A 25,839-nucleotide genomic window follows, 5' to 3' on the forward strand; every position below is an offset into this window, starting at 1 on the left:
CCCATCTGTCAAACTACTGCAATCTTTTGCTAATGTAACTGCGGTTCTTAATTTCATAGGAGAAAACAGTTTTATTATATGGCATTCAAATTACAACTGTTTATGCTGTAACCAGTTGTAGTTTCTACAGTTATACAGCAGTACAGTTGTAGCTAATCACCTGACTTCACCAATATATTTGAGTGAGATGAAAATCAAAACTCCCTGCTTGTTTAAATATAATCCCATTCAGCCATTTAAGCACACACATTAACTGTAAACTCAGAGCAACAACTGAAAAACTCTCTACTTTAATGCTTGTAGTCCAAAAGCTATAGGAAACATGCTGCTCTCCTACTGTGAAAAGAAATGTGCAAGTTATGGCAACTATGAAGTTCTTTGAAGACTCTTCTTTTTAATGACTAATGTATTTTTATGTTTTCATGTTTTTTGACTGCATTGGGAGCTATTGTGAACTTTTGCCACACTTTCCTGTTGATGTGGCTGAAGCATGTCTTGGATTAACAGCTTGGATTAATTTTATGGATGTGAGATTGCGTACTCATAAGAACATAAGAAAAGTTACAGATGAGAGGCCATTCAGCCCATCTAGCCTATTTGGTGGTTAGTAGTTAAACTACCTTCAAGAATTATGCTTGTGCCCAGAGCATAATACATGAACAGATGTGCTCCAAAAATATAATTGTCTCCTCAACAGAGGAAGCTCTTGCTGCCAATTCCCAAATAGGTTTATGGAATGTTTTCTTAAAAAATTGTCTTTACTAGTAAGTAGAAAGCAATGTAGTGTTTGTGCTGATGTAACAAATACAAAATGAGATGCAATGTTTTTCAAAATTCGGTTACACTAGTCTATCTCAATAGTGCTCCTTGCAGTAGCTTCAATTTGCAACATCTTGTTTTTATTTATCCACTAACACTCCTGAGTACACCCTACAGCTGCCTCATATTAGAACCAAATGTTCATCCAAAGACAAAGAAACAACCCCCCTGCAGTTTAAGACCTGAGAGGTAAAGAAGGTTGCAGTGATTTAAATTGCCCGAGTGTGTGTTCTCATGCATCCATAATAAACCATTTAATTGCTAATGTGGAATCTGTAAAAGAAAACCCTGAATGCTATACTCCTTTTTCACAAACCTACAGTATTCAGCAGTTGTTGTTTTTATCAAGAAAAACAGCATTGCAGTTGAGGAACTAAAGGATGAAAGCAGATTATGGGGAGTGGGGGCATTTCTTGTGACACAATTAGTCAGACAATGTGTAATGTGTATGTGCACAGCCCTATTTAATGAAAGTAAATGTAATTACTCTAATACCATATGTAATACCATATTGACCTATAGAACTTGTAGTTGGGGGGTAGGTTTTGTTTTGCTACTAGTCCATCATAATCTTGTGTGTTACACAACTTAGTACCATAATTGGTGTACAAAAATGTTTTGACATTAATAAATATATAGTGTATAAATCTAATTCTTTGCGGATGTCTCTTAACCTCAGATTGTTAGTTGAAGACAAGCTTAGTAGTTAGTGGTTAGTATATATATATTAACTGTAAAAATAATTTTCTAAGTGGTTATTTCAGAAAACTAACTTGTAGACTGGACTTTAGTACTGAGATGACACACTCTGTATTGCACAGTAATACAAAACTCAGTTTCTCTGTTGCTGTTTTGTGTGTTTTCAGACAGTACAGGGATTGTAGCCTCCATGCTCTATTAAATCTTTGAAAAGCTTTGCTTCATTGAGGAGTTTTGCTTTAATTTTCTCTTTGTTCCTGCTAAATTATAGTAGCAGATGGTGTTCTCATCATTGGAGTCTAGCTAGTCAACATTGAAGTCAATCTGTCTTTGACATTATCATCCGGAATGCAATCATTGTTATCATCATGCTTTGCTGTCTTTGTCCAGTTCATCCCAATTGGCATTGTGAATGTAGAGACAACTCTTCAGATTGTTCCAATAGCTTTTTTTTTATCATTCTTGGTTGCTGCTGTCATTGTCTCCAAACAGTGTGATCCAGATGTAGTCTGTGAAAACAAAATTCCAAAGTTTTGGATTAAAAAAATTTAGTTTGAATTATTCTTAACACACATGAAGAGCATGAAAAGTGAATATTTTTAATTTAGGAACCAGTGATACAACTAACTTAATATTGTTAATTTTTCATATACATTGTACAGATGTAAAACTGTGTGTTCAAAAGAGGAATATAAAACTGGGCTTCCCAAACTACATTTTCAATATTATCGGTGTCAAATTCAATTAATGATAATATTAAATTAATTAGGAACAGGAAGAGGTAGATTCCAGTCTGAAAAAATACAATGTTTTGGTTGGGGAACAATCTTCAGATGTGTAGGAAATTGAGCTGAAATATGAGGCAAAGAAATGGGTGAAGAGGACAAAAGAAAAAGAAAGTGAGAATAGGCCATAGGAATTGAGAAATTGGGTCCAAAGAGACAGAAATCTAGGAATTTAATTATTGTGTAAGTATAAATGGCCACAATCTGTAAATGAATAGTCAGGGTTAGAAATGCATTTTTATTAACAGCTGAGGAAAGGTTTGAACCTAATTTCAGAGTAATTTTGTCTTCTGGTGTCATTTTGGAAAACAAAATGGAGAACTATTGCTGAGAGAATGTTTGATTCTCACTGTTCTGAAATGCTATCATAGTCAGCCAGTCTTCTTTCTGTTTTGCCAATGTAAATGTCAGGGTGCTGTTTGTAAGTGAAGCAGTAAACAAGATTGCTGGACAAAAATGAACCCCTCTGGGTGCTTGAAATGGCCAGAAGAGCCCTGTAGACTGTATGTGTGGATTTGTACTGTATTTGCAGGTGAGAAAATGGCTTCTGTCCCAATACAAAGTGCCTGGCTTTGTTGCCTGCTGTGGACGGTGAAGGGAACTGTGGACAAGAAGGGTGTGTAGATGAGATGGTCAGTATTATGGGATAATTGCGGGTCTGCAAAAAAAGTTCCAGTTTTAAGGTTATCGTGCAAAATAGAGAAGTTTTCTTTGATGGCCTTGGGGATAGAAATTACAATGTGGTTTTGGATGTCGGAATTCCTTGTAGAAATTCTAATTAAATTAATCAGGTCTTTCTAATGTTTTATCTCTATATAAACTGTGCTATGCTAAATATGTTCTGAGTGTTTTTGCGACAGTTTTGGGCTGTCCCATCTAATTGGAGAGCTGATTCACTTGAACTGCAAAATCAGATGCCTGGACAATCAGTCAAGTTACAGTAACTGCTCTGGTAAAACCTTAGAAATCCTTAAGAAGGCTGTCAGGGAAGTTTCATTTCAGTTAAGTTTTAGGTTTGTGTTTGTGACTTTGCAAGTGTTTGTTATTTTTGTGAATGAAGCAATGCATCAACACTGTTTTGAAGCTCTCTCTCAGCCCATACTGGCAGAAGTCTGTCAACTTTATGTGTATAATTTACACTTTTTGCTGTGTTAAGAATTGTCATATTCTTATCCTGCTGAGAACCTTTCCCATGCACTTTTGTCACATTTGTCATACTCAGACAGTTATCTGCCATTCCTTTGCATGGCTCTCTGCTTCCAGCAGAATTTTAAGTAATGCCCCTGTATCTGTAAATCTCCATGTCCTTGCAGCTGTCAGGACTAGACAGATATTCATCAGTAGACAGTAGACATGATGGGTACATTTTGCTCATTTTTTAGAGACTGAGTACCTGTGTTCCATAAGTACACATTCCTGATCTGGATTAAGTAACAGCACAGGTGTGCTCAGCAGGAACTGAATGCAGACAAGGTATGCGTGATCATATGAGTGTGTCCATGCTTTCTTAATTAGGGATTTTTTACAGTTTTTGTTCAGTTTTATGACTGAGTATTCCAATTTAAAACACTTCAAAAGCTACTTCAAAAAGTAGCTTTATTTTAGCAAGCACACAGCAGTGATATATTCAGTAGCAAGTGAATTTCAAACAGAATTTGGAAAGGCATTTCAATAATGTTTTGAAGGTGTTATAGAACTGTAAGAAAAAGTGCTTCATAATCACAGGTTACTTACATCATACCCTTTACAAGCTATAAAACAGGAATTTATTTTGAGTAAGCAATATTAAATAAATTAATTATTATTGATTTCTGTCTTGTAGTCTGCTAATCAATATTGTCTTGATAAATTAATTCAACTTGTGGTTCAATTGTTACTATGTACTTTTTAAATGCTGATAAATTTTCCATCTCCACAAGTCCATACAGGTATACAGTAGTGTGAGGAGGAATCCCTGAATATAATTTTTATCATGGATGGGTAGACAGATTTTTTTAATGTCTTACTATGTCATTTGCTACAATGCCACTTCATCTCCTTTTCCACAGTTTGAAAGGTTGGTATCCTTACCCTACAAATGACATATGTTCATTGGAACCAGAAACGAAAAGGCAGGATTATCTTTCCTGAAGATGTCTGCAAAAAATTAAATTTAATTTATCTTAATTGTCATTGCATTGTAAGGTATAATGCAAATAATAGCTCTAATTGTTTATCAGCCTGGGTGAAAATTCAGGATATGCATTCTTTAAGTAATGTGGAATGTAAGAGAATTGGATACATTTCAATTATTCGATTTTTTTAAGTATTGATCAAGCACCCAAATTCACCTGCTGCAATGCAGTCATTTTCAAAATGGTAAACACAGTTTTAAACACAATGTCACAAAACTTTCTTGTTTGGCCATTGATTAGGATCCTATCTGCAACTTCATCAATTTCCTGTATGTATCCCAGTTTGTTTTTACAGTGGGTCATGGGATTGATGACATTATCCAGGTAGTTTCAGGTCTTTTTATTACAGTATGACCCCCATCAATGAAAGGGTTTTGTGGTGTAATCACATAGAAAGAACATTTTGTATGCCAGTTCAAATATTGCTTATAAGCTTCTTTTTAGCCTTTCAACACTTGCTTATATTGGTTAATTAAACTGGTTAACTTGTTTCCTGATTATACAATGCATTTTCCTTGAAGTCATGGAATACAACTTATTCTACAACTGATTGGCGGTATACAGGTATATGCAGCATAGTGTGCTAAAATGTCTCAGTGTATACAGTATGTGGATTATAGTAAAATTTACAGCTATTTTTTACTTGTGGTCAATTGTGGTTACAGCCATGTCTTCTTTTAATCTCTGTACCCTACCTTTTAGAATGTACATTTGACATTCTTTTCGGATTGCTCTTGCTGTGCCATTCTCTGCACTTTCAGTAAGTGGCTATAGTCTGGCTAAATTGGGTAAGTCAGTAATTCTAACCCAGTTATGATTTTTTTCCATCTTTTGGTTACCCTTGAAAGAGGTATCAAACAAGAGAAGGCAGATGAGATACAGTATATATATTATTTTTATAGCACTTAAATTAAATGTATTACTAAACAAACACCTAAAAAGGTCTTACTTTATCAATAACTTCACATTTGATTCTATCACCATGGTAACTTTCCAGGCAAAGACTCACTCATGAGCCATTAGTTTGATCTAAGAGAGTAAAGACTGGACAGGCACACATCTGGAAATGAAGACCTGAAAATAAATACTGTAAAATGTTATACCAGCACATAACTTACATAAAATATGGTACAACAAACATTTCCCCTTACAAGAATAAAAAGATAATGTTCATTCCAGTTTTTATACTGTTGATAAAATACTGCTTCAACACACTAGAAAATCCATAGTGCCTACAAGACTGATATAAATAAAAAGTACGATACATAAATAACTCCAGAGAATGAGCCATCACTAGAAGCACTAATGTATTTCATGTGTTTTCTCAGTTCTAACCATAATGTCTTCACAGCTCAAGAGAATTAGGAACAAAAAGCAGCACTGTCAGAGATTCTTTGATTCACATTTTCCTGGGACATAAAGCATACAAGATTTACCACTGTTTCTACAAATCAAATCGGAAAAAAAATGGAAAATTTCAAAGTGAGACGTCCATATAAAAGAAATCAATGGATTTCAGGACTGAAGATCTTTAACACTTTTTTTTTATAGACTCACTACGCCATCTCTTCCTATGAGATTTTTTATATTTCCCTCAGTTGTTTATATATGTATATAACTTTTAAGGATCAAACCACAATACCAAAAAAATGTGAAAAAGGCGATAAATAAAAATATCACTCCAATCACTACTTCTACATAAATGTTTGCATAGCAACACATACAAAGTTACAATTATCTACTGTATCTCGCCCATAATTCTATGCTTCTATTTAAAAGGTTAGTAAGGTGGCCATAACCCCAAAATTCCTAGTATGCTTTAAATGGGGGGGTTGAAAGTGGCTTGTAACAAATACAAATTAATGCGTAAATTAAGTGCTACAATTCTGTAAGAGGGCCGTAGGTTGAGACAAGATGGTGATTGTTGCCTTCACCACATTCACCACAGAACAATGGGGAATGACCTGCCATCCTCAATCACCTGACCAGCTGGAGAAATGCAATTGGGCAATCGGTCTTGTGACAGTTAAGGCTGTTAGGATGCTTCTAAGTTGGTTGTAAACATCTGCTGTCCAAGAGCAGGGCAGAGCTTCCAAGATGTATTGATCAGAGGGAAAACGGAGAGACTGATGGATAGGCATGTGTACTTTTAAAGGCTTTTTTTTAAGTTTTTGAAGTGTCTTGGATTTTTTTCTTTTGATTTAGCTGCCAGGCTACTGATAGAAAGAACAGTTAAAGCTTGGAAAAAAGCCGCTTTGCGGTTTTGGATAAGAGTGTTGTCTTTTCAACCTTACAGCTGAGTTTTGCATCTCTGTTTTCAAATACCAAAAAAGATCACTTCTGCTTCCCTGAGTATGCCACAATTGTTAAAATTAACGTCAACAAATTAGAAATGAACAATAACCATTTTTGAAATTTGGGTAGTCTTCTAAAATATGAATGGTGTGGGACAAAACCAAAATGTACAGTATGGCATACAGTAGTAAGGTTAAAACTCATACTTTGTCATATGTAGTGTCTAAATTGGGGCCAGCTGGCTTTTGAAAATCTCAAGATGAATTGTTCCACACATTGTCCTCTTAAATTAAAGCGAAAGTTGCATTTTCCGGCATTCTTCAAAATAGCAAATGAAGGGCAAAGGCAGGGAAAATTAAAACAATAAACTAGACGTTTTCATGTCCTTAAATTCTGGACTGAATTCATATTTTAAATATTTTTTTAAATAATGCAATTTATAAACTTAAGGTTTCTGAGAGGTTAAGAAAAGGGATAATAGCATTCTCTGTGTAAGGTACTGTAGTCAGCACCTTTCCCAAAAACTGGAACTCTGCTCAGTGCACAGCAATGTTATGTACAGTATATATGATATGGTGTTTTAGATTTTAAATTTGTTTGAATTGTGCAGAGGGTTTCTGAACAAAAATGTCAAGTTACTATACCATATTACTATAATATTGTAATCTTTTAGTGTTATACACTATAATAAAGTCATCATCCTTCAGATTTTGGATGAATAAATAAGTTCTTCCTCAACAAAAACTAACTAGGCATTTGTAAGAGTCTAATTTTTGTCATCTTGGACAAGACAAAGGAGAAAGGAAAGACTGGCAGATTCCATTAGGCAAAAGCTGACTGTACAGTATATACAGTATAATACATATTGTATATGTGCATTAAGAGGGACAAATCAAATCGAAAAGCTACAAACTAGTACAAAAACTGCAGAGAGTTCAAATACTGTAGCTCAGAGAAAGGATCAGATGCGGGGAATGTCCGATTAGAAGGTCATTCGCCATAACCCTGTCAAGAAATGTGTGCGTGAAAGACGCACAAAGAATTAACTAAATTGATCATGGCAGCTAGCTGAGCGGATGTAGGGTAAAATAAAATGAGAGTGCTTGATCTGGAGGTCAGTTGTACGGCTGCAAACTTACAGTAGTGACATTCCTGGATAAGGGATAATCACCGCAAGCATCAGAAATGAGTGGCTTGGAGGCCAAATGGACACTCAGTGAATTAGCAGTGGTATCCTGCTGGATGTCTGCACAGAGAAATGGAATGCTTGGTGGGGCTTCGATGAATGAAAGTCAGTGGCCTACTCGAAAACTGGCAGGAGAAGTAAGAATGGGTTCTGGAGCCAACTGGCTGCCCATGAATTAATGGTAGGAATCAGATTCATCGGGTTCAGTCTGAATGAAGGCACTAGATGTTTATGCTAAAAACATGACTTTATTTTATCTACATTACTAGATGATGAAAATCCCAAAGCTGCAGTATTAGGTTTGCTAAAAGACATTTGCTGGGAACTGACTCACTAGCATTACCTTCATGTTGCAGTGTACCCGTGGAATTAACGTTGTACAACTTTTACATTTATATTTGTTAAATTGCTATCATGATGCAATGGGTATTGAGATGTTGCATTGTGTGCTATAGTAAAGGGTTTTATGTTGATGTGATACTAAAATTGATTTGACTCAAGACAGCACAGCTCAGACTATGGAATTTTGTCTTGAGTATTTTATAGAGTTGATATTGTCTTATACAGTAAATTAATGTGTTGCCCAGATATGTGTTCTCTAGACTTTGCTTTGCTGTTACAGATCTCTAGCAATGTTTTTTTCTTACTGTGTTCAGTTCTGTACCATTAAAACATCAAGGAAAATCGGAATAACTATGAATCCTGCATTATACTGTACATATCAACTGTGCTTTAGGGCATGACTTTTTAGTGATAACTACAGTATTGACAAGCTCTTTATGAAATTTATTTCTACAGAGCACTAAAATTGTTTAGTAAACTTAGAAGCTAAATTTTGAAATTCATTTGGAATTAACTTTGCAATTAAGCACACTTTGATAACGTTTTTAGATTGAATAGGGTGCCTGTGTTTTTGTCTATGTGTACAGTACATTCTTCATTATGTTCTCACAGATTACAATTTTCTTACATGTCCTTTTTGCCTTTTATGCTAGGGCACAAGGTCCGTCTTGTATAATGTTGAAAAGAACAATTCTTCCAACAGCTAGAAAATTACTTCATTACAGACTAAAAAGCTTGTGAAGTGCAGTTAAATGTCTGTACGCAGATTAAGCAAAGGTGTAACAAAACGTAACATCCAAGTTGTGCAAAGAGAGGCATTTTCAGAAATATTACTTTTTCCTGAACTCTGTTTATTGTTCCATTGTATGTTACAAAATAAATGATATGAGTAAAAACAGCATGTTTCTGTATTGTAAAACTGGTAAAAATGTTTACAGACAAGCATCTCTAATAGTAAAAACAAAAGAAAAAAAAAACAGAACAAAACATCCTCACATCAGTGTGCAAACAGTTTATACAGACAGAAACACTCACTCTGGGTCATGTTTCCTGATAAATTATTTTAAATAGCATATATCTACACAATTATGAAATTACCTGTTACAAATAGCATAGAGAAACTGAACAATAATTTATTCATTAAAAAAAGCTTTGGACAAACACAAAGCACAACATTTATAAAACAGTCTCCCATTCCATTTCTTAATGCTTGGGGAAAGGGGTATATTTATCTGCAAAAATATGTTTTTATACTATGTACAGCATTTGTTTTACTACAGTAGCGTTAAAAGAAGTTAACCAAATTGTTTTCTGTTGCTATATCCAAACTGTGTTTTGTTTTCATTATAAAACAATAATGAGGTAATAATTGTACATCAAAGTTTTCCTTTGTTATTTTTTCAAACCTTAATAAAAAAAGAACAGGCACACTGGTCAAACATACCGTGCAGAAGAACACTGCCTCTAGATGCACTGAATAGGTTGCTGTTTTGAAAAGGTGGGTTGGGGAAGATTTGACAGGAGAAAGCTACAGATCTTGCATGCTAACAGAACCTGTAACATACAGGGCTGAAGACATTGACCCTGGTTTCCAGTTTTTTTACAAAGGTAATGGGGAATTAAGAAAAAAAGAAAAGTCAACTTAAATGTTAGAGCATCATTACAGAGCAAAGTTAATAAATAATGACTTTTATTTACAATCTTATATACTGCCATCTTATCTAGACTACAAATCAATCTGTATGGATAGTCCAGCATATCTGTTCCACTCCTAAAGCAGTCCTTCTTCATAAAGACAAGTAAACACACAGCAATAAATAACTAAATCTTTTTGTATACTTGTTGTTCCATTACTGGCTTTTCCACACAGGTTCCCCAATTGTTCTATTATCAGTATTGTTTTTTTTTAAAGCCTCATTAGTTTTGATATTTCCTGTCATTCTTTGCTATATTTCACCATGATGTTCTGCAGAGGTAGGCAACCTTTGTGCTGATGTACACCCCTCCCCAGTCCAGAAATGTGCTTGAAAACCAGTCACTTTGAAATTCAGATTTGAAGAAAAAAAAAACATTGTTTGACACAAAAGCAGTACATTTGCTTGAAAAGGTATTGCTCATTTAAATTGTATGCATTTTGTGCAGTTGATACAAAAATGCTGGACTGGCGGACATTCTCTTAGACTCATGGTTCTGCCCTATGCCTGGCTTGCAGTCTCCTCCATTTTAATCCGATATGCCATGTTTAGTTGCTGTTAACAGAGGCTGATAGGGAGAACAAGTCTCACCCTGAGAATACTAGGTTCACTGAACTGAAGTAGTTACATCACCAGCCATAGTACCACTGCTGTGTTCACTAATAACTGTGTTTAGGCTGTATAATGCCCATTACTCAATATGATCCATTTGGCTGAATTTGCCAAGAATATTTTTGTTATTTATTTCTGTAAGGGATTCTTCAAAAAGGGGGACGCTCTGAAGGAGATGTGTATGGGGAGCAGAAAACCAGTGCTCCTTAGCTTCACAATTATATACGTATTTTATATATATAAATGGGAAGCAAGCTGGCTCTTTTGAGAAAATATATACACACACTCAGACACGCATACGTTTCAATAGTAACAGTCCCTCGGTGTTTTGTTCATCAACAATCAAGTCCAAGGGTCTCTGACCCTTTTAATCGTAAGAGGAAAAGTCTTATTGCCTTCTTCATCCCTGGAACAAATTTGTCCTTTTAAAAAAAAATTTAGTCCACAGCAGATCTGAGGTTGATCTTTTTTTAATAAAAAGGAAATACTCAGTCTTTCCGTGGGACCTCCATCTGGAAAAAGATATGCAGACGGGTTCTGAAGTGCATAGTCAACGGCTGGAAGATCTTCCCTCGCAGGGCGAAGAGCTTCGGAGAGCCATCTCTTGACCGAGTAAAGCAAGGGTGTGTCTGCTCTACCTGCTTTGGTGGAGGGGTCAAATGCTCATCTGGCAGTCAGCTGGTTTTTCTCCCAACGTCAATTTACCATGAAGCTGATCGCATGCTCTAGTTCCACCAATGTGCACGTTTCAGAGGGAAGCATAATGAAAACAATGGTCCCAGGATGTTGTTTAAAATATATATTCATATTTATACAGAAAGGTGCAAAATCCAAAAAAGACTCTCTTCTCTGCAATTATGTATCTAAAAAGGGAAAGAAGCAAAATTAACTTATGGTTAAAAAATAACCATAAATACTTCCGTTCTGTGCCACTCCAATTAGGAGGTATACATCTAGCAGCACTGCTTCAAATTAAATGGTGTAAAAAGTTCTAAATGTTAATAAAGACTGCTATTATTAAAGATATAAAAAAGTAAAGATGATTAAGGACCTTACCTCTGCATTCATATTTGAGGTCGGAGAAGTATACCATTTCTTGAGAAAATACGAACAGACCTAGCCTTCCACCTGCATAAGTCTTGTCATAGATGCTTCCAGAGTCTGCCATGATTTTCTTGCCTTCATACATGACAACCCTAAAGTGGAGAAGGAAAGAGTTGTGAGATTAACTTGTTTGCTTAACTGATAGGAATGTTTTTTTTTCAACTTTATTACATAAATAACTAAAAAACCTGGAAGAAATACTTAGCATACCGACATAACTGAACCACAATGTGTTTCTCAAATAGGCTTACCTAATGTGGCCAGTCTTTGGTCTGTGGGTAAGATGCCATCTGTAAGCAGTGAAGTCTTTCCAGCCAATATTTTTAGGGTCGTGCCACAGAGTGCGCACCTAAGAGGGAAAGGACACAACCATGCAAAATTACTTTCAGTACTGTTCTTGGAATATCCTCCAATTAAAAAACACAATATTTACAGCTTCATAATCTGTTATTAACATAATATTTAATTATGAGAGGTCATTTGAAGTGAACAATTATAGGAGCTATAGTATATCATCACATTTAGCCAAGGTAATGTATGTACCTGTCCGAGAGTATCTCCAGTGTGCCAAAGGGCATTTCGCAGATGTTCTCCAGGTCCAGTGGTAGAATTGACAACTTTGATGGACAGTCCTGAGTATCCCTGGGCTTTTGTGGGAGTATGAGACCAGTAGGTCTGTGTGATCTGTTTCCACATCACCACGTAGAAGCGAGAGCTTGACTGGTATCCAAACACAAACCCAGCATAGTCATCATCACGGTCGGTGTTGATGAAGAAAGTGCCACTGAAATCCACTGCGTTGAATTCATCAAAACCTGAGAAGTAAGGAGTTAAAAGGTACGTTTTACAATGACTTGTATTTTCATTGCCATAATACTTCCATTATGTATCACCTATAGTACAGTAAAGTTTCTGTAAACATACCAACAGCAATGCCAGGATCGCAGTTGACGGTCTGCACGAGCTCTTTGCCCTGGTGGCGCACCACCCAGTTAGGGTCAATCTGTGAAGTTCCCTTGGGGTCCAGGGGCACCATTTGGAATTTACGGAAGTCCGTCTCGGTGATTGCAAAGTTCTCAGGACAGACATCGTAGATGTCAGGTACGTTGTCTTGATCAAAGTCGTCTTTGCAAGCATCACCTCGTCCATCACCTGAAACAGATAAAAAATGCAAATACTTTAATGACAGATACTGTTTGTGTATGACAGATATATGTATGTGCTTATTAAGAGTGTGAACTAGTTATGTTTATTGAGGTTTAGACTGAAGACCTTAAATGACTTATTGCCTTGAATGTCTCACTACAAACAACAAAGCATAGTTGCGAGTTTCATTTAAGAAAAATACAGAGAGCTGTTTCTAGAAGAACTGTTGGGACAGATATATACAGTGTTAGAGAGAAAGTATTAAGCCCGGAGTTCTTACCATCAGAGTCTTTCTGGTCAGGATTGAAAGCCAGTCTGCAGTTGTCCTTGTCATCGGGAATGCCATCATTGTCATCATCATGGTCACAGGCATCACCTTTGCCATCTTTGTCATGATCAGCTTGGTTGGCATTGGGAATGTAGGGACAGTTGTCCAGGTTGTTCTGGTGGCCATCTTCATCTATGTCCTGGTTGCTATCGCATTTGTCTCCTACCCGATCAGAGTCAGCATCAAGCTGTGAAATAAACCAGAGAGTTACTTTTCATTTTACCCCACTTGCTTGTCTGCATTAAGTAATTCACATGTATATGTATTCACATGTGTTTTGTAAAATAAGTTACGAAAGAGTTTTGAACAGGTAACACTATGTAGCTGTAAAAATACATGTTTATCACACTGTCTTTTTTTGCACCTAATGGGTCTTGGAGCTTTTCAACAGCATCTATAATCTTTGTCTGTTTTATCGTGCCAAGCCAGGCTTTTTCAATCCAGCTGCATATTTCATACTGTTGAAAATCATCTCTGCATTGCAAGGTGCTTCTAACAGGCATTCGAGTAATGACCCTCAGGCTATTAATCTCCAAGTCCTTACAGTTGGCAGGACTATACAGATAATAATTACACAGAAGGGTGGGGTACATTTTGCTCATTTTTCCCTGAGACCAAGTACCCATGTTCCACAAAATGTACACATTCCTGTCCTGGATTAGGTAACAGCACAGGTGTGCTCAGAAATAACTGAGTGAAGACAGGGTATGCATGACCATACAAGTGTGCCCACGTTTTAATTAGGAGTGTATGAAAGATGGTTTTCTTTTTCATTTTATAACTGAATACCCCATTAATAAGACTGCATGCCTTATATCTCTTCTCCTGCAGTCAACACATCACTTCATACTTTTTTGGTAAAAAGTTATGCTACAGTTTATTAATTTAAATGTAATTAAATTTAGTATAGAAATCAGTTTTTTGCTTATTATGCATTACTGTTGCAAAAAGATCCCACATATGTAGAGTACACATTTGCTATTGTACTTTTTATTTTTTCTACATCTGATTTTCCATGTTTCTCAAACTGCCTGGGAGATTTAAAACAGAATAGAAAAAATTACCTGGTCTGGATTGTGTTCCAGAGGGCAGTTATCACACTGATCTCCAACGCCATCTAAGTCTGTGTCTCTCTGGTCCACATTGTACACATAGGGACAGTTATCCTTCTCATTCAGAATACCTGTAAAATAATCATGATTGTGGTCAGATTAATAGTTACAGGGTACAAAGAAAAACAGAAAATTGTCCTTTCAGATATAGCTAAATTCATTGTCTTGATCGGAGAAACTGGGGTATGGTTGCTATCCAAGAATGGTTTCTTACCATCACCATCGATGTCCACAGCACAAGCATCACCCTCTCCATTGTTGTCGGTGTCAATTTGATCAGGGTTGCTGTTGTATGGGCAGTTGTCACAGCGGTCTCCCACATCATCACGATCATAGTCATACTGCCTCGGGTTATAGATGAACTGGCAATTGTCCTGTTTTCAAGAAAGCATTTAGAATTTTTTAGTTTTGTTTCAAAGTCCTCTCTTGCTAAGCCCCTGGGAGTACTGCTGACTATCAAGTACATTTTTAAACATTAAGCTAATAATTAACAAGATAAAAGAAGCCAGTCTTTAAAAGGAATGTTTTGAAGCCAGAATAACCAAATTAAAGGAAAAGGACAACCATATTTTTAGTACCTCTATAAAACTTTCTACCGTGTTAAATGGATCATTGGCTCTGGGCTTCAAGTGTACCTCTGTGCTGGAATGTGAGGCATGACTGAGGAAGCTAGTGTTTGCTTGCTGAAACATTTTTCCCCCTGCTTTTTTCATTCCTCTTTGCACGAATCCTGAATGTACAGACTTTGGGCTCTTGGCTTACTTCTCAAAACAAAGCTTGATCATTAAACTTTTTGGGCCGACTCTACTGCTTCCTGCTGCTGAATTGTGGTGCCAAGCATTCATTTAGGTTGTCTGTAGGGGGCTAGATTCTCAGTGGCCACCAAGTTACAGGAGAAACATTTCTTCTGGTTCATGTCTTACCCTGTCATCTGGAATGCCATCATTATCATCATCACTGTCACAGGCATCCCCTGTTCCATCCTTATCATAATCTTCCTGTCCGGAGTTGGGAAGGTTGGGACAGTTGTCCTGCAAATGACACATGGACATTTTTAAAAGGTGAGCTGAGACGTTAAAACAACTTAATACAGATTTTAGACATCTGCAGTCTGAAGTAAAATGAGCTTTCAATAAAAAAAACACAGGCAAGTCTATCCTGCTCTCAGAGCATTGTGAAATGAATGATTTACCTTCTTGCAGTGGTAGGTGGCATTTTCCACACAGACAAGGTCCTCATTGGGCCAGCCATCAAGGTCAGTGTCCTCCCCACAAATGTATCCATTGCCAGCGTACCCTGGCTTGCATTCACAGCGGAACATGGGGTCTGTGAAGTGCCCCAGGTAAATGCAGCGGGCGTTTTTGTTGCAGTCGTGGCTTCCATCAGCGCAAGGGTTTCGGGGTGTGCACACCTAGGAAGGACAATTTCATGTCGGTTCTCGCACTTTCTCCTTTTAAGCACTTGCCCTCTTAACCGCATATGCTGATTATTTTATTTTATGATAAGCTACAGAAGTTTCCTTTAGATCATGAAATAGGACACTTGTCTGCTGGTCAGCAAACATCTGATCAATTTCATTTTCATGGTGTAGGTGAGAATTCTAGCTTTTTTGGCATTAAACCTCTTCCTGCTTAATGGCAACAGACGCACAATGTTTTTAGGGTATTCCTCACCTGCTTTTTCGCCGTGGCATCCTCCACACCTCTACCATATGGCTGTAGGCCAGTGAAACGAGGTGGGCAGGGCAGACAGTTGTATCCTGGGTCTGTGTTTTCACATCTGTGGACGCCGTTAAACTCAAAACAGGCATCAGGAACCTCCTTACACTAAAAAGAGGTAGAGGTAGAGGAGAAATTTGTTTTTATGGTACGGAGGCGAGATTCATTGCTAGTCAAACAGACAGAAAAGGGTCCTGAAGCTTACTTCATCGACATCTTCACAGTTGACTCCATCACCATGGTAACCTGTTGGGCAAGGTCCACACTTCCAGGAGCCGTCAGGAAAGCTTGTGCACTTTGATCCAGCAAAGCAGGGATTGGATAGACACCCATCTAAAAACAAGACATGCACACACATGAGTATAGAACAATATTCTAGCAGCACGGAACATCTCTAAAACCTCAAATATAAGTGAGAGACTTGTTTCATGCCATTCCATTTTTAAAGATCAACATGGAGGAAATATTTCTAAGACAGCAATATTACATTTTTGAGTTAGATGTGTTTGGAATTTGAATTACTATTCAAATTCGCAAAAAGCACTAATTATTGTTTTGTTTGATGTAGGAACACCACCGCCCCTCACCTTAACTGAAAAAAGTTGCTATTTTGAAACCTGAAACAAATACTGTATTGACTGGGGAGCTTCCGAATCTGTTGGGCGGTAGTAACGTATTCGTTTTCTCCAGATTTACTCACCAATGGGACAGTCCTGCTTGTTGCAGAGCTGAGTTTCCCCAGCCTCACCAATGCAGTCCTTGCCACCATATGTAGGTGCAGGATCATTGCAGAGTCGCTTGCGAGTCTGAACACCTCCTCCACAGGTCACAGTGCAGGTGTCCCAGAGAGACCATGGTCCCCAGTTTCCATTGACTAAAAAAAAGAGCAAAAGTACATAAAGACTGATCAGAATAGCAAATTTAACAATACACTGGGATCCATTTCCTTTTCATTTAATTGGTAATGTGCCTGAAAGAGGTAGATTCTTTCAGGTTGCTGCCTAGTAAGATAAAAAGATAAAAGACCTATGTTCCCAGTTATGTAACAGCATTCCTGAGGTATTTGGTTTCCATATTATTGCTGTGGTCTCAAAAGGGAAGGCAAGGATTATAGTGTGGAATCGCAACAGTGTGGGCTTTTGTCACATTTAGGCATGGGAGTGTATTTATTTCTGACGACTACGTACTCGGACAAGGGGATTGCTTGCACTCCTTTGTCTGCCGGCCCTCTCCCACGCAGTCCTTGCCACCCATCTGAGGAGTCGGGGAATTGCACAGACGAATGCGCGTAATCACTCCAGTGCCACAGGTAACGGAGCAGGAAGACCAAGGAGACCAGTGACTCCAGCTTCCATCTTGCTTGACTGTAGGGGGAGGGAAAGCAAACATGTTCAACTACTGTTGCAACTGCACATTTCGGTCTGAAAAAGTGGGAAGAAAACAGATTTTGGAAGTCATCAGAGTATGACTCACATCGCTTGTCACATTCCTGAAGGTAGCAGTCCCGTGTCTGCACAGAAGTGCCCTCGCAGAAGTTGTTGATACGATCGCAGGAGCGGCCACGCTGCTGAATCCCTCTTCCACAGGACACAGAACAATGAGTCCATTCAGACCAGGGAGACCAGCCATCCTCTGCAGAGTCGCTTGCTGGAAAGACAATGGAAAGCTCTTTCTATTTTCTTTTAGGATCTGAGAAGTGTTAGTATTTCCTTGAGTCACGATTGATATGGAAATCTAAGTAGATCAGTGCTCTATTACATCAAGAGTAATTACCATACAAGGCTTCAAATGACATATCACCAGTAGTCCTCACAAAGTATCACATTTTAGCAGTAGCTTTTCATGTATGTGGTGTATATGTATATAGATTTTCTGGGAAATGCAAAATCGGAGTGTACAGTATGTACATCAATTTAACATCAACCCAGTTTCATGTAAACAAACATACTCTTGAACATTTTCATTGCACTTTTCCTAGGGTGAAAACTAGACTCAAATGTCAAATTACTCTCCTCCCCCCCAATTTAAGCCAAGTACTGTCACAGTGTTTCAGAGATCTGAATTCACCAAATACAATTCACCAAAAAATTGTAAGTTAAAAATAATGTATTTCTGGTACTGGAATCTAATTTTCTCAGGGGTCATATTTTTCTAAGCATTAAGCAGACTGTACTTTTAGGGAACAAGTAATAGGTTTATTCCATGCTGAAAAGAGAAGAAAGAAAACACAACGTTTCGTCCGTGGAGCCTTCTTCAGGTGTACTTTTGGGTTTGAAAATTTTGTTCCCCTGTCTGGTCTTTCTTTGTCTGCCCTCCAATAATTAATTTAAACATATCTGAAGAAACACTAGATCTAACACTGGGGTTCAGACAATGAGACAAAGCACTGATGTTTGGAAAACAGGTAACAGTAAGGTTTAATATTAAAGTCTATTGATTTGTGAAGCATGCATAGTCAACAAAATCAGACATTAGCAACCGATCTAGCTTATTTATAAAACATTTATAAAACACGAATTCTACTTACGTGTGCCACATCTTGGGCAGCATTCTCCATCAGGAACAGTAGCGTTAGCGCAGGGCATCAGGGGGCAGGAGATCTTGCGACACACTGTGGCAGAATTCTGCACAAAAAGAATGTTGGAATCAACCAAATTTGTTGAGGCTAAACTCCGGTGAGCAGAGGAGTGAACTCAATTGTTTACTTATGAAACAAACTGGCTCTATCAAAGCTAATTGCAGTGTTGTGAACAAAGAAGTGATCTTTGGCTTGAATCTGTGACTCCCGCTGAGCTACGGCTTTGCTTAGTGCACCTGCTGGAGGTCATACCAAACTGCACAGAAAAGGAAGCTGAAAGCACAGTGCTGGGGAATTTACTGACAGGGGTGAACCCCAATGACATTTATGAGGGCTTTATCCACTTAGAACTCTGCCAACACACTGCAGACCTTTAACTTTTTGGAGACTTTAAGCTGCAGGCTGGTGCTGTAAACTCTTTATAATTAAATAGCTGATTCTTCAAAATACTGAGAGACTGCCAAGTTAGGTAACACAGTAGGCAGTGAGGCATGGCAAACAGATTATAACAAAAAACACATCTGTAGGTAACATTATTTGTAAAATCTGGATTGAATCTCGACCTACAAGCTACAAAGTACAGCTTGTATTTGCTTAACCAACTTTTTTTTGTCTGTTCAATGCTCATTTGCATAATTGAAAGACATGGCTGCTGAAGGGGTCTGCAAATAATAGCTGTCACATTATTTTCAAACAAATCATAAAAAACATTTAATAATGGTGCTAGTTATGGGAATTCTGCCATCAGCCTGTCATACCCATTACTCGCTACATTACAAAGCCTCTACTGTCTGTCTGAATTAGCTTCATTTGAATTTACCTGGCAAGTGCATTCAGTACAACCATCAACAGTCCATTCATCCTTATTGTTGTAGACTATGCCATTGTGGAGACACACACCATGCTTGATTTTAATTTGGTTTCTGATAAGTTCATTCTCTTCATGCTGAAAGAAAACAGAGCCCATGTTAAAAAGTATTTATTTATCAGTATGAGTTTCAGATTTAAAACTGATTAGTTACGACTTCTGTGCACAAAGTCAAGGTTTTGCATCCTACATGTCCCATCTGAGTATTGGTGAATGGCACATCTAAACGCGAAATTACGTACTCAAGAATGCAAAGTAAAACTTACAACAAATCAACACAAAATAAGAACTTAGCTAGAACAAGCAAAGCCTTCTTATTCCGGAAATACCTGGTGCAGAACATTTTGAATTGGATTACATGTATTGAAACTGCAGAGGTGCTGGACTCTTACCAGTTTGTGGAGATTTTCTGACAATTGGTGAACATAGACACTGAGTCCTTTAAGTTCCTTAAACATGTTGGCAAGATCTTCACAAGAGAACCCACACACAGACTGTATATCTGCTGGGACAAAATCATAAAAAAAGGTGTACAGTGAATCCACAGAGTCATACTGTGTATATACCTGTGTGTACTCTGCATAGTGTAGGAACAGCCACAGGAAAATAGATGCATTTTCAATTTTTGTTACATTAGTTTTATAAAACAGTAAAATACAAACATAATAAATATCCTCTTGTCATATTTTAAAAAGTAGAGATAACAAAACTATTAGGAAATCCATTAATGTTTATCTGCATCTATTTCGTGTTTAAATGAAGTTACCTTTTGTTTTGTGTCCAATGTAGTCAGTCCTGATGGCTGGGCTAGATCCATTGACGGGGTTGTCCAAAATTATAGTATCCGTTAAAGGTGCTAAAAAAGGAAACAAAAAAGTTTTAGAGAAGCTACGTGATAAAGACGTACAGTATGCAGTTTGAGTTCCTCGTAGTGGTCTACTTTTCAAAGGCAGCGTTGTTAAAAGTTTGGCTTGTCCTAAGTTTTCATGAGAACCTAAAGCAGAAAGTGCCTCGTATGTCTAATTTGCAGTTTTGAACTAGTTCCTAAGGGGGATTGTAGGTACGATCTGGAGACAGTAGTACGATTTTGGTGGTTTAGAAAAGCATTAAAATATTCATAAACAAGAAATCTTTGGCGCTTGTCAGCTTCGTTAAACAGTATATCGTAATTAGTCTATTTTGCTTCTTATATACGCACGTCTGGCTGTGTTATTACTCCTGCACAGTTCCAGACAAATAGTTTCCATCTCTGCCTGGCAGCTACAGTACTATTTGCTGGTAGTTAGCTCGGAAAATTGAAATGCCAGCATGAAATTTGATTTGTGCCTTACAAAGGTAATCGAGAATGTTGCTTGAATGAGACAATTAAACCCTAGATAAAAAGCACACTTACATCTGGAACATCCTTTATTCCTCAAAATCGCATCCAGAGTAGTTCCAAAAACAAAGCGTATATTCTGCAGCACACCCTGTGGAAATGACAAAGATCAGTTTACTACTTCGTATCATTAATTACTTAAGAAACGACGTCCTTTTGCCCCGAAAACATCCAGAATATTTAGAACTACTGTTTTACCCCAGGCTAATTCGTTTGTTTAGATTCTACTTTCTGTAAACTGTATGGTTAATAACCTCTTTTGGAATGAAACACTTTCAAGGGTACACAGAATATTCGTCTTCTGTAACCACTTGTATCTTACCATGAACCTGTCCTTCACCGCTCCTTTGCCGATCCTCAGGCGGGCAATGCTGGGTACGTCCTGAGTCAGGATTCTTTGAATGGACACGTCCAGTTCAGAGCTGTTGATTTCTTCGCAGCCCACGAAAAGTTGAGCCCGATCTTCCTGCACGAACAGTGTGATGTTCTTCCAGTGGCCCGTCGCCAGGTCCGCGTCTTCAATGGACACCACCTGCTGCTTGTTCTCCGTTGAGAAAACCAGGTCCAGCGTGTTAGCCTTCCCGTTAGAAACGATCTCAAAAATGGGTCCGGAGCCATCAATTTTCTCGACCGTCAGCAGACTGCCCCTGGTCCGCTTGAATTGTTTGAAGTTAACCAAGAGAAGAAAGCCCTTTTCGGTGTGAATGGCATCTATTAGGTCCCTGAAGGGGGTCTCGGGAACCGGGGGAATCAGGTCAGCGTCTAAAATCTTGTAAGCAGGGCTGTAAGGATCTGCGCCCTTCACGAGAGTCACCCCATTGTTTTTCTTGTGTACTCGCACCTTCTCGAACAGGTCAAAGACACTATTGTCGTCTCGGCTTTCTGTAGGGACAAGAACAATTGCAGTTGCATTCATAACATTTTACTTTTTTTGTTGTTAATGCGAAAGCCGTAAGGAATGAAAAAGCTCTCAAGGTCTGCTAGGATAAAAAAATAACATAAATCACTTATCTGTAGGTTTATGTAGCGATTTAATTATTACATATAATTATGAATAAGACCTTAAAGCTAGCTGCATACTGAAGAATTAGAAAATGTAGGGAACGGTGCACGCTTTCATTCTCACCTGCGACTCGAGCCGCTCCACAATTCCAAGCCATTAGGAGCAAAAAGAGACCCCCTATCAACTGCATTGTGCGAACCTTTATTATTTGTCTTTCTGAAAAATAAAATATAAATTTGACCTTTGATTATTAATTGAGAAAAATACCAGTGAAATACTGCACAGTGGGTATGAGAATATTTTCGAAATACGTATTGACTTAAATATATAGAAAAAGTATGTGATGAATCTACCTACCTGGGAAAAAAGGAAAGTAATAACTCTTAATAATAACTCTTCAGAGGCACACAAAAAAAGATAATTCCAAAAGAATGAAAGTCGCAAGAAAATCCTCAAGTTTCTCAAAAGTTCACTTTCTTCTTCACGTCTAATAAATAACAACTCCCGAAAAAGTAGCAGTGAATTCTTCTTTTTGGCTAACTTCTTTGCAATACTTAATCGGATGCTCAAACCTAACTATTAGCACTTTGGTGAAAGTCCGGTTTAAATAGTTTCATGACATTCCTAAGAATGCTGCTGCTCCAATCACAGGCAAGCAGGAAAAAGGGACGAGCTTATCCACCTACCTCACAGCAAGAAAAAAAAAAAATGAGACGTACACATAAAAAAACACACATTCCAGAACTGAAATTCCATACAAAGATACACTTTTTCATAGACGCAAACATGCCAAGCCCCCGCTTCCTTTTCAAAGTACATTCGTCAATTTCCTCACATACTTCACTGACACTTCTTTTTTAAAGATGCTTTTTGACAATATTGATTTTTAAAAAGTAATAGTACGAGTTGGTAATTAACTTTAAGGTACTGTAACAAAGATGTCTAAACTAAAGAAAACACGTTAAAGTAGAGATTAAAATAAAATGTTAGGACAAAAGCTGCAAATATTTTTTTATATAATATTATTGCTCCAAACAATAATGTTTTACAATTAATAACGGCAAGTCCAACAAATTAAAGGATGCGCATAGTTCTTGGCTCTTAAATCCTTGTTTTACATGTATTGTCCGCCAGGAGCCGTTGCGAATTCACAGGACTAAGCTTCATCTGTTCATTTTTGGTTGCTAGTTACAGAATTACAGAACCAACGTAGATCAAGCGATATGTTTTTTTTTTCTGCTTATGTATAGTAAATTAAATATGTTGTAGATTTTCTTCCCGGGATTGGCTACCATTGTTAACCTCACCTGGTTTTAAAATGTTGAAACACTTAATTTCAGATATCCTGTATCCTCAGAGTGATGCCCTTCTTACATTTTATTGTATGTAGTCAAGGATTCTCCTATTTTCTTGCTTTTCAAAACGGTGTTGTATAGAAGTTGGGTTTGAAAAAATGAAAAAATGTTCACTTGTTCAACAGAGACAAAAGGTTTAGTTTTTGCGATAATATTAACGATTCCATTGGTTTCTGCCTACAATTAAGGAACATTAAGAAAACAATATATTCTTGGTTTAGATTATGGACTAGATAAATGTGAGGGCATGTTCATAAATTGTTATTAGCAAAATAAAAATATGTATTTTATGTGTTGCTATTATGTTAATTTAGTTATTCTCAAAACCTTTGAAAAAAACAAAACAAATAACTCCTATCTAAATACCCAACAGCCAAACTTCGTTGTTTGGTAAGCTCTTCTGCATTTAATGTTATCTTACCGTACTTACAGTAAATATAGTTAATAAATATTATTAATATTTTTCACATTTTATATTTTAACTTCTTTCTCAAATTGTAAAAAGAAACCTATGCCCTTTGGATGTACTGTCAATACAAAATGGTTTTAAAAATGGTAATTTATAAATAGAAAAAGTAATGGTAAAAACAATGGAGGTATAATGATGATGTTGTTTATGTCAAGAGAAATTAAAATACAATAAACTGAAGCTATACAAAATATTACTTTTAGGTTTTTTAATTAACTTTATAGAAATCACTAATTCTTAATACCCTTGTCTGCAATTTCTGAAGAACTAATGGTATGAAGTTTTCTGCTGGTTTAAGCTTATAGCACCTGCACTTTTTAGAAAAAGGGAATGCTGTATATGCAGTAGAATTACATTGCATCTCTGCATTAGGGAATGGGTCTGGAGTCATTTCAACTAGTTAGGGATTCATTATGTTAGATTAACATTTTCATCCACTCACATTCCTTGCATTTTTATCTAAATCAACTAATAGAAGTTTCTATTACCCAATTTTGTACAATTTGGTACCCCTTAATACCGCTGGGTGTGCTGGTGCAATCTGGGTAAAGTACCTGGGTTAAGAGAGCAGCAACAGTGAAGCCATAACTACTATTCCACAGAAGTCTTTTAAAGTGAAAGCTAACAGGGTAAGCATAAATTCTGTATGCAGAATCTGTATTCAAAAACTGCACTTGCAGATAAAAATATACAGTATATTAATGTGCAATGCTGTTTTTTCTACTCGTCTTAAAAATGTATACATTTGAGCAATTTCATAAGGCTTAAGACAACAGGTTAATGTCCATTCTTTGCAGCTGTTGCTGTTCAGTAGGTGGAAAGATACCTGTTGTGTAATGCTTATCCACAAAAAGAACGGTGATGCAATTTTCTCAGCATGGAAAATATAAAATCTGATGTTCACTGTCCCTGTTGTGTTTCAAAACATACCCAGATGGCAGACACTAATGCACAGTAGTATTTCAGTGTTATTTTCTCGATTGTCCCAGATGATCTTAATTGCCTATAAACCATGGATAATGCTGTGTGTTAATGAAGCTAAAACATTACCTACAGTATATTTATTACTCCTTTATATTGTGACCATTCAGGGGCTGATGCAGGGCCTGATGCAGATGATCATGCAGAAATTATGTAACTACCAGTGTAGAATGAGTTTCAGTGCATTGGTCACTACCATTATCTTTGTGAGGTGCTCATTTTAATATTCAATGGCTCTGCTCTACTGCTACTAGTTATTACTTTTGTTGTTGTTATTATTTGGATGAATTGCAATCAGATTGTGCTCACCTTGTTTGTATGCTGAATACAGATGTTCTGGAAGTTTGTGTTCATCTAAAGATAAACATGTTTGGTGGCCAACTAGTCTTCTTGCAAACAGCCAAACTTAAGATGTAAACCAAAGTGACCTTTTTTCAGAATTTTAAATTCAAAACTAACAGGTTTCTTGAAATAGAAATGCACATTTTATTTTTTTAGAATTATTGTGATTATAAAATAACCAGATTGTATAATGAAATTGCGAGTTCATAACATTACAGTTCACAAGTAAAAACAGCTTTTAAGGAGGCTTTGATCTAGAAGCTTATCAATAAAGCAGCAGTTGATGATTAGTTCATATATTCTGTATGTATATTACCGAACTTTGTTAACCAATATATAATATCACATAAACCTACAATTAAAAAAATCATCTTCTGTAACTTAATACAACAAAACTGGTGTACTTCTGTTTTCAAGTATTCGTAAACGTTTTTAGGAAGTAAAACATTTTAATGAAAATAAGATAAACAACGCTTTAAAAAGTGATAGCTTTAGGAAAAGAGTGATGTAGATGTAAATTACAGTGTAATAAAACTACTATAGGAAATAGTGACACATCCATTTACAATATTCAACAAGGAGAAATTTTTAGGGAATAAAATGTTTCTCTGGAAGAGAGGAAAGGAATTATGTAAATATAAACATTGAAGTCAGAAGGAAAAGCCTGGTTAGAACAGAGACAGGTGTGGCAAGGTATGTATTGGGTACCGGGAAGAGCAGCAGTCACCGAATAGAAAGACAACATTCTCCTCCAGCATGGGAGGAGCAGTCACAGGGAACGTGCCAGTGCTTGACTGTCAGCAGTCTCTCCATTCATGTGGAAAGACGACTAAAATAGAATGTTTGTACTC

The 25,839-nt window shown here is 37.0% G+C and overlaps 1 protein-coding gene across 2 annotated transcripts; it reads right to left on the reverse strand.

Annotated features, from left to right (window-relative positions):
• Positions 1-9,130: 9,130 nt before the first annotated feature.
• Positions 9,131-22,417, reverse strand: thbs1b (thrombospondin 1b). Of its 2 annotated transcripts, none has more exons than XM_015350763.2 (23): positions 22,199-22,417; positions 21,965-22,057; positions 21,161-21,720; positions 20,854-20,929; positions 20,227-20,316; positions 19,853-19,962; positions 19,413-19,538; positions 18,542-18,638; positions 17,488-17,661; positions 17,202-17,378; positions 16,715-16,888; positions 16,220-16,347; positions 15,970-16,122; positions 15,489-15,707; positions 15,220-15,327; positions 14,511-14,670; positions 14,249-14,367; positions 13,137-13,371; positions 12,635-12,862; positions 12,254-12,525; positions 11,962-12,059; positions 11,663-11,802; positions 9,131-11,469 (listed from the first exon to the last, which is right to left on the reverse strand). In XM_015350763.2, exons 2-23 carry the CDS (start codon positions 22,029-22,031, stop codon positions 11,462-11,464), a joined length of 3,519 nt encoding a protein of 1,172 aa, XP_015206249.2. In that variant the 5' UTR covers positions 22,032-22,057; positions 22,199-22,417; the 3' UTR covers positions 9,131-11,461. The 2 variants fall into 2 exon arrangements, with proteins under 2 accessions (XP_015206249.2, XP_015206247.2); XM_015350761.2 differs by having other exon boundaries at positions 19,853-19,965.
• Between the last annotated feature and the right edge of the window lie 3,422 nt (positions 22,418-25,839).

This window comes from Lepisosteus oculatus, chromosome 8, assembly GCF_040954835.1.
Source record: "Lepisosteus oculatus isolate fLepOcu1 chromosome 8, fLepOcu1.hap2, whole genome shotgun sequence".
Taxonomy (NCBI): Eukaryota; Metazoa; Chordata; class Actinopteri; order Semionotiformes; family Lepisosteidae; genus Lepisosteus; species Lepisosteus oculatus.

What these genes read in the sequence shown, in the direction of transcription:
- thbs1b (XM_015350761.2), bottom strand. Translation starts at nt 22,031, where the DNA reads ATGCAGTTGATAGGGGGTCTCTTTTTGCTCCTAATGGCTTGGAATTGT. An exon ending in CATTGGACACAAAACAAAAG is followed by an intron (nt 19,966 to 20,226) that starts GTAACTTCATTT and finishes ATTTTGTCCCAG; the next exon opens with CAGATATACAGTCTGTGTGT. An exon ending in TCAGGAATGTGACAAGCGAT is followed by an intron (nt 17,379 to 17,487) that starts GTGAGTCATACT and finishes CTCCCCCTACAG; the next exon opens with TCAAGCAAGATGGAAGCTGG.